At 45.5% G+C, this 9,657-nt stretch overlaps 1 protein-coding gene across 2 annotated transcripts in view; it reads right to left on the bottom strand.

The window, feature by feature from the left end:
• Window positions 1-5,243: 5,243 nt before the first annotated feature.
• The window catches only part of LOC138683322 (zinc finger protein 131-like), a 29,380-nt gene continuing 24,966 nt past the window's right edge, over window positions 5,244-9,657 (bottom strand). The window contains exon 8 of one of the 2 annotated variants that reach the window (XM_069774998.1): window positions 5,244-9,012. In XM_069774998.1, coding sequence (XP_069631099.1) covers window positions 8,377-9,012 — 636 coding nt within the window. In that variant the 3' untranslated portion in view covers window positions 5,244-8,376. The remainder of the gene's footprint in view (window positions 9,013-9,657) is intronic. The other variant, XM_069774997.1, reaches the window with a different exon arrangement.

Here is a 9,657-nt window from a genome sequence, read left to right as displayed (position 1 = left end):
TGGGTCTGACGTGCCAGGCCATCGAATCCACACAGTCCAATAGACCCGGTTGTCCCTTTCCTCCACCTGGCTGGAGGCAGGGCCCCTCTAATTCTGGCCAGAGTATCCAGTATTCACTTCTCGTAAAATTGGCTCAGAAGTCCCTTCAAGAGGATCGGAAATGAAATCAGCCCTTCTACTCTGTTTGGAAACTGGAGCGGCATTTTTCCTGGTAGAATCCCCTTTTGTGGTGGTTTTTCCTCGCAGCTCACGTACCCGTGCATTTAGGACCGAGGTAGGTTTTGCGTCCCATTTCCTCATGTCCTCTCCATGATCACATAGGTAAAACCACAGGGCACCTCGCGGTGTGTACCTTCTATATTCTCTCTCTTGGGAAGAGGAGCGCTCACTCCTAATAGCTGAGACATTGGTCCTTACAAGTGTGGAGTAGGACATATCCTCTTTGAATTGCTGGAAATCCTGGGACAGCTTCTCCACAGCTGCAATGCAGGCTTGTAGGGAGGAGGAGAGATTTTCTTCGTATTGATGGAGTTGGCGAGCCACTTCCTCCACTGTCGGTGCCTCTTCATCCTTCCAGGCCATTATTGCCAATGCGTTGGCATAGGATGATGGTGTGCTCCGTACAAACTTCCGCCACATGGGTCGTGTGCATTGGACTTCGTCTGGATCTTTGGGTAATTGTGGGTTGTCCGGGTCATGATGGATCGTCTCTAGCACAGCTAATTCCCTCAGATATTGAATACCTTTTTCCATGGTGGTCCACTTGCTTGATTGACATATAACATCTTCCTTAAAGGGGTACCTTTCCTTCACACTTGACAGGAGTCGCCTCCAGAGGCTGATGGCTTGTGTCCCTCTTCCAATTGCCTTGTCAATGCCACCTTCCCTGGCAAGCGATCCCAGCTGCTTGGCTTCCCTACCTTCTAATTCCAAGCTATTAGCCCCATTGTCCCAGCATCGGAGGAGCCAGGTGATAATATGCTCACCTATATGGCGGCCAAAGTCTTTTCGCAGATCCCGCAGCTCACTCAAGGATAGGGACCGGGTTATTACCTCTGGTTCTGCCTCTTCCTCCGGTTCCCGTGATGACCCTGGTTCATCTTCAATCTTCGCTAAGCGAACTGATTTTTTTGTCTATTTCTTTTTCTGTACGGGGGCAACTGATGCTGGTGCAGGTTGGTCCGCTGGTTCAGTTGCAGTATCGCTCACCGGGTTTTGGATAACCGCAGTGTCTGTCGCCGAGGTTTGGGTAGCAGCAGTGCTGGTCACTGGGGCTGGAGGGACTGCAGTGCCCGTTGCCAAGGTTTGGGTAGCTGCTGTACTCATTGCCGGGGCTGGAGGGGCTGCAGTGCCTGTTGCTGAGGTTTGGGTAGCCCGAGTTCTTGTCGCCGGGGCTGGAGGGGTCACGGTGCCTGTCGCCAATGTCTGGGTGCCTGCAATGCTCCTTGCCGGGGCTGGAGGGGCCGCAGCGCCCGTTGCCAAGGTTAGGGTGGCCGCGGTGCTCACCATTTTGTTGTTAGGTCCAGAGACTTTCTCTTCCCCTTGAGGGTACTGAGTGGTGTCGAACAGGGCTCGATAGGCATGGGCCAGGCCCCAGCACGTTGCAGTGATTTGTATCTCTCTGGAGCTGCCAGGGTGACAGCATACCTTTTCCAAATATTTTACTAGTTCTTCTGGATCCTGCACTTGTTCAGGGGTGAATTTCCAAAACATCGGAGGTGCCCACTTTTCTAGGTATTTGCCCATACTACCTCACACACCCTGCCACTCATAATTATCCAGCCTCGGGGCAGATCTCTGGGTGATCTTCTTAAATAGCTGTTTAACCCTAAACGAGAGCTGAACCACATTCAGAAGTATGCTAATTCCTAGCAGTAGGGCTAGGACCGTGCTAGTCCCAACATTCCAGGAGTATTCAAATTTTTCAAAATTCTCAAACACCATTGTAACTGGACCGAAGGAGAAAGGAGAGGGGAAGAAAGGTACCCCACCCACAGACTGGTTTTCCATGGAGGAAAGGTAAATGGTATAATTATTAATAGTTTCCCACAGATGGCTCCCGCAGTATAAAGGTGACAATGCTAAGTGCAAATACCGGATTAATCCCACAGCCGATGACTTTATCATACCATAAACCAGAGTTATACCATACATCAAAGCGAAAACCTTAATCCACCTCCCACGGATGATAAGCAGTAGAAGAGGAACTACATACAGCAAGCGAGGTGATACATAACAGAGCCTTAAAAACCAGAGCAACAACTCTAAGAATACATAAATCAACATAATGAATGCTTAGAACACATTTGTTTTAACAAGCTCTGGTCAGGTTTGTCGTTATCTCAACCCTTCGTGCCCCACGTTGGGCGCCAAAATGGACTGTCGTGGTTTAACCCCAGCCAGCAACTAAGCACCACGCAGCCGCTCACTCACTCCCCCATCACCCAGTGGGATGGGGGAGAAAATCAGGAAAAGAAGTAAAACTCCTGGGTTGAGATAAGAACGATTTAATAGAACAGAAAAGAAGAGACTAATAATGATAATGATAACACTAATAAAATGACAACAGTAGTAATAAAAGGATTGAAATGTACTAATGATGCGCAGGGCAATTGCTCACCACCCGCCGACCGACACCCAGCCAGTCCCCAAGCGGCGAAAATCCCCGCCCCCCCCACTTCCCAGTTCCTATACTAGATGGGACGTCCCATGGTATGGAATACACTGTTGGCCAGTTTGGGTCAGGTGCCCTGGCTGGGCATGAGAAGCTGAAAAATCCTTGACTCTAGTCTAAACACTACTGAGCAACAACTGAAAACATCAGTGTTATCAACATTCTTCACATACTGAACTCAAAACATAGCACTGTACCAGCTACTAGGAAGACAGCTAACTACATCCCAGCTGAAACCAGGACAATATGTCTCAAAGGGATGGAAAAGGTGATGATGATTGATCAGGATGTAACTAAAGGTATGGGACCTGAGCATGACGTCAATGGTATAGACTAAGGGGTGGATACTGTCCTGGTTTCAGCTGGGATAGAGTTAACTGTCTTCCTAGTAGCTGGTACAGTGCTGTTTTGAGTTCAGTATGAGAAGAATGTTGATAACACTGATGTTTTCATTTGTTGCTCAGTAGTGTTTAGACTAAAGTCAAGGATTTTTTCAGCTTCTCATCCCCAGCCAGCAAGAAGGCTGGAGGGGCACAAGAAGTTGCACAGAACACAGCCAGGGCACCTGACCCAAAGTGGCCAACGGTGTATTCCATACCATGTGATGCCACATTTAGTATAGGAACTGGGAAGTGGGGGCGGGGATTCGCCACTCGGGGACTAGCTGGGTGTCGGTCATTGGATGGTGAGCAATTGCACTGCGCACCATTTGTACATTCCAATCCTTTTATTATTGCTGTTGTCATTTTATTAGTGTTATCATTATCATTATTAGTTTCTTCTTTTCTGTTCTATTAAATCGTTCTTATCTCAACCCACAAGTTTTAGTTCTTTTCCCGATTTTCTCCCCCATCCCACTGGATGGGGGGGCGAGTGAGTGAGCGGCTGCGTGGTGCTTAGTTGCTGGCTGGGGTTAAACCACGACCTGCCAGGACCTGTGGCCTGTGGGAGACCCACGCTGGAGCAATCTGTTCCTAAAGGACTGCACCCTGTGGGAGGGACCCCACACTGGAGCAGGGGAAGAGTGTGAGGAGTTCTCCCCTGAGGAGGAAGGAGCGGCAGAGACAATGTGTGACGAACTGACTGCAACCCTCATTCCCTGTCTCCCTGTGCTGTGCAGGGGGAGGAGGTAGAGAAATCGGGAGTGGAGTTGTGCCTGGGAAGAAGGGAGGGGTGGGAAGAAGGTGTTTTAAAATTTGTTCTTATTTCTCATTATCCTACTCTGATTTGATTGGCAATAAATAAAATTATTTTCCCTGAGTCGAGTCTGTTTTGCCCATGATGGTAATTGGTGAGTGATCTCTCCCTGTCCTTATCTCAATCCACAAGCCTTTCGTTATATTTTTTCTCCCCTGTCCAGCTGTGGAGGGGGGGCTGATAGAGCAGCTTGGTGGGCACCTGGCTTCCAGCCAGGGTCAATCCATCACACTGTGGCAAAGGCTATAAGACCCAGCTGCGCTGGAAGAGCACCAGAACTATAAAACTCAGCACCCGCGGGTGCAGGGAGTCCACGCGTGTTTGCAGCGCGCTGGCGACGCGCAGCGGCTTAGCCTCCGCTTCCTGCAGCGATCGGCCGGCGGAGACCGGCAAGGACCACCCCGGGGCGCTCGCCTGAGGCAGTGCCACCTCCGGGGGCCGGATCTGCGCCCGGGCAGGGGGACACAGCCAGCCGCCACTGGAGCCGCGCTCCCACCGTCGTACCTGAAAACCGGCTCCCTCCCGCCGCCTCCAGCCCTGGCTCCGCAGGGCTTCGCCGCCCCTTCCCACCTCCCAGCTGACTAACCCCGGGCAGAGGCGGCCCGCCCCGGATCGCGGCCTCATCACCGTCGCAGCTCCTGCCAACCGCCCGCCATTTGCTGCCGTCAGGCAGCCCGCCTCACTCTTCCCCTCACGCGGCGGGGACGGACCTCCCTGCCTAACCCCGTCCCCCGGCTGCCCGGCTCCCGACGCCCCAGCTGAGGGGGGTGGCAGCCCGGGCTGAGGGGCTGCCGCCGCCACCTTTGCTGCAAAACCTTGGACAGCTCCGCCAGCGGCGGGCTGCGGTCTCGCGACCGGCCGTCACCTGCCAGGCACAGCCCCCCGCACCTCACACCCTCCAGGTCCTCGTGCCCCCACGTTTGAGACCCGCACCCTAGGAGCTCCAGGCTGCACCCCCCTTCCTAGTTTCAGTTCTTTTAATGGTACAAATTATTTCCTCAAAAGGCCACCAGCCCTCATTTAAAGAAATTGGAAAGACAAGCCCCAGCAGAGACCTTTGTAGATGTCAAGGTTCCAGTTAGGGGAAAAAAAAACCAGCAGGCAGAAAGTATCAGGGAGCTGTGAGAGCATTTCTCACAGTGCACACTAAGCCATGGCAACAATGCAAACATGAGCACACTCCCAAAGTTGGGTCCAGCCATGGCTGAAGCTGGACTAGATCTGAGCTGGTGAATCAGGAAAGGGCTCCAGCTTCTGTTGTACCTGCCTGAGCTGCCACGTGTTTGACAAGCTACAAATTATTTGTATTTTCATTATAAACAAGTTGCTTTAATTTTTAAATTATTTGCTAGCAGCAAACACTACAGTTTAAGAACAAAGTTGTTTGTTAGAAATAACAATGCAAAAAAAAAATCTAACTGCACATTACATTTTCACAATAGTCCCTACAGAAGAGATACTTCAGTCCTTAAAAATAAGCAACCAAATTAAACATCTATTTAAATGTTTTCTCATTCAAAATAATGAGTTACAGAATTTGTGTAAGAGTACCATATTCTGCACCATTAGCTAATTAAATGTTCCACTGCAGGCATGAAACAAAGCAAAGGCTGCATGATCCTCCTCTAGTGACGGTTTAACACAGGACTGACATCTAATTTCATCCTCATAAGCCTGCAGATGAAACATGCTTTGGCAACTGTTTTCAAAAAAAAGCAGCTAATCCTTTCTTATATTGTCTGAATAATTCAGCAGCTCTCAAACTATTGATCAGCTCCCTTTCCCCTCCCTGCCCTTTCAGAAATAGCTTGTGGCTTCTCATGAATATTATCTAAAAATCTGCAAGTCTACCCCTAACTTCGGTCTCAATTTAATGCTCACTTTTTATTTTGTATCCAGACACACGTCACAGGTTTTTGTTCATTCCCACTTTTCAATTTCTCACTGCCTAGGCCCCACTGCTTTAGCCAATTAGTTTCATTTAGCATAAATTCAAGCATTCACCCCACATGACATGGCCCACCCCAGGCCCCAGGCAACAAGTGCAGCCATGTCCCACCCCATTGCAAGGTACAGACCAGTACCTACATAACACAGGGTGCTCTGGGGACCAGCAGTATATACTTATTTAGAGGGAAGAACTCCTCCAATGGTGCATAGGTATATAAAGTTTGGAGAGGTCTGTGTGTCTATACAGACATTTGGGGCAGAAAGAGGATAGCATGGTGGCTGTCAGAGAGAGCAACCAGAACTTCTGACTCTCCAAGTCAATCATCCCTCCCCCAGTATCAGCTGTTGCAGTAAGGAGGCATGGGGGACTCCACTGGTAGAAGCAATTTGGGCTTTAGACGTTTCAGAACGAAATTCTAGGGAAGAGGGAGTTACAAAGGGAAATGCTTTCCAGTGGAGTTATTACTTGAGGAGAGCCTTTCACTCTGTCCCTCAGGGTGAGAAGGGGATTGCTCATGCCCCCACCGCACTCCCACCCAGACTCAGCAGGAGTCTGGATGGAGGCAGCACTGGGCGCAACAACAGAGCATTGTTTCTCTCCTACCAAATTCGCAAGCTGTTGTTGAAAAGGGGAGATCAAACAGAACAAAAAAAATAGCCCAACCGTGCTTACCAAACCATGGCCCTGTTACCAATACCATGTACCTTCTCAATTTACATTGGACCTTAAATTACCTAAAAGTTAGTTTCAGTGGTTAGACACGCAGCCAGATTGTTCCTTTAATTCCACAGATACAGACCTTGTGTCTATATGCACAAATACCTAAAAAATTAGAGTTATGCAGCTAAGCAAGCAGGCCTGTCCCCTGCATGTTATCAAAAGACAGGCTTCTTATCAGAAGCCAGGTATAAATACAATAGTCAATTTTTACTTTCATGATTAACATTGGGCCACATTCTTCCCTCTGCACAGAATCTCATCACATATTACTTGCATCTCAGAAAACACAAAACATCATAAAAAGAGAATGCAAGTTATGTTAATCAAACTGTTTGAAATTTTAATTGAGATCCATGTTTGTTTTGCAACAGTTTCTCAAAGGCTATGCTATGATGAAACACAAGAATCATTTTGAATGAGACTAAAGAAAAGCACAAATCTCAGGAAATAATTCTGCATTTGGAAAAGACTGAATAGAAAAGCCTGATTTTAACTAAAGATCTACAGGATTACCAAGAGCATTATGGAACGTCCTTGCAAAAATTCCTCCCTTTAGTTAAAGCTTTGAAAAGAAAGTTTTTCAGAAGTATGGAGGCACCTCTAATCTCAAGGCAATAATTGAGAATTAGAAGTCCTTAGCATCCTTAAACACAGAGCTAGACAAGTATTTTCTAAACAAACAACTTTACAGTAGTGAGCTATTAATCTTATTAAAATGAGATTGATTCTTGCCACTGGGATCTGGCACTGTAATTGCCAGTCACTCAGTTCCTAATTTATTGGATGAAACAAATAATGCAATATTTCATGGCTGGTATTGTTTTATTGTCTAATATTAAAATATTTACACTCCTACTTTTCAATCCACATTTTAGCACTCATACCTATGGCTTTTACTTTTAGTACAACATCTTTGCGTCAAGTGTCAGAATTTCATTTTAAAAAAAACAGGAACCTGATACCATACAGACAAGTCCTCTCTATATTTATGTTTAAAAATATTCATTTTCAAAAATGACGATTTATAAAAGAAGAGTCTGCTGGTAGCTTTCTTCCATCTCATGTTTACCACAGATTCTACTGAGCTTTTCCTAATTTAAAGCATCCCTTTTAGAGTGTCCTGCTGCCTCCACATGGAATCTTTCCTCCCTCATCCCTCCCTAAATTTAATGAAAAAAAAAAAAAAATCAGCAGTTGACAATTTTAAGCAAAAATATAAAGCGCTATAACATTACCTACATTGCCTTTTACTGAACTAGGTTCTTGAACACTCTAGCTTTGTGGAAATTTAACCAGTCAGTGTTGAAAAGGCACAGCAACAATGTTTTTTTCCCCAGCCTGAAAGTTAGGGACCACTGTTAGGAAACAGCAAACAGTCTGCTAAGAAAATTCACAGGTACCCAATTGGCCACTTACATTAGAAGCCACCAGATTTTACTGATTCTTCTGCCACAGACACCCTGCAAATTTATAACAAGAGTTTGCTTCTATGGCAAGAGGAAAAGAGGTAAAGTTACTCTTACATATACCCGGGGATGGTGTAACAGTGATACAAGCTATTCATTATTAAAATCCTCACAAAGCTGTCTATCTTTGTGGTAGTTTCTGTTCCATGGTATTACATGAATGGGAAAGTTATTTTTCACATATGAGAGAAGTTTAGTTGTACATGAAGAAAGCTAACTTTGGTCCACTTGTCCAGCTTCCTAAGGACAGCATATTGGAAAGATGACCGCTGATGGTTCAAAAACCAATGTAAAAGCTAACAAAAATAATTGGGTTTTTAATTCCTAAACCTGCACAGTGTGGTTATTTGTCCTAGTCATCCACCTTTTCATTGTGTGTCCACTAATTGTTGAGTTTTTAAGTCTCCTGCTTGTTCATGATCTTCCTTATCTACATCATCTACTTGACTAGTTTCCTTTTCTTCTGCTTCTCCTTGATCAACACTTTCATATTCTACTTGTTCAAGGTCTGTTCCACCTATAAGTTCTGCCTGTACTTCTTCCATCTGTATTTGATTTACATGCTCAACATGTAACTGCTCCACATGAACTTCAGCACCTTGTTCAGTCTGAATGTGTTCAACTTCCAAGTAACTAATTTGCACCTGTTCTTGCAGTTCCTCCATCTGTGTGCTTTTCACTTGACTTTCCTGTACGAGATCCTGGTGCATCTGTTCCACAGTTACCTGTGCAGGATCCACTTGTACCTGAATTACTGGTAGGACATGGACTTGCTCCACTTGTTCTATTATAGTCATTGATGTTACTGGTTCAGCTTCCACTGGAAGAACCTCTTCTGTCACTATTCGTTCTGAAATATTGTGCATGTCTTTGAGATGCCTTCTCAGCTCACTGCCTTGCATAAACCACAAATCACATAAGGTACAGTGGTTGGGTTTGTCACCGGTGTGTATTACCAAGTGATCTTTAAATTGATCCCAGCTGTTAAACACACTGTTACAAACCTGAAACAAAAGATACAGTATATTAAACAGTGCCAACAGAAGTATGACAAAGTATAATGCCTATTTCAGATCATAGCTTCACGTAGTGTAGCTTTTTGCTACGTGGATTAAAAAAACCCATGTACATTAGAGGTAAAAGCTGAGAAGTCAGCTTCAGATGAACAGAAGACCTGGTATTTATTTATTTTTAAGAAACAGTGTGCCATTTTGAGTTGTGCATACACAGGATACCTACAAAATTTGAGTCAGTACAGCATTTGAAAGTTTTCTTATTTTAACCTTATGTGAAATTCACATACAGAATCACGTCCCAATAAATGCCTGGTGCTAGAATTTTGGGTGGAAAGCCATTTATGTAATAATATTGTATGATGAAAGCGTAATATAAACTGTCCTTTTACTGAAGTTCTAGATGCAGTACTACTAGTCAACTTTTCCTTATCAGCTTTCATTTGTTCATGGCGTTGTAAGATTTACCCAGCTAGATTAAACTTTCCCATTTTGCCATTTCAAAAAAATACTTGAGTGATTTCAGCAGATAAAAATCTCTTAACCCTTTTAAGTCTCTTCCAGCTAAAAGTACTGCTTTGACTGCAGACATACTATTTTCACAAAGCACTTGAGCACACTTCCTTCCCTTCAGCT

Source organism: Haliaeetus albicilla, chromosome W (assembly GCF_947461875.1).
Source record: "Haliaeetus albicilla chromosome W, bHalAlb1.1, whole genome shotgun sequence".
In the NCBI taxonomy this organism is placed as follows: domain Eukaryota; kingdom Metazoa; phylum Chordata; class Aves; order Accipitriformes; family Accipitridae; genus Haliaeetus; species Haliaeetus albicilla.
The sequence above is the reverse complement of the archived record's forward strand: the minus strand, read 5'-3'. Positions and strand labels throughout refer to the sequence as shown.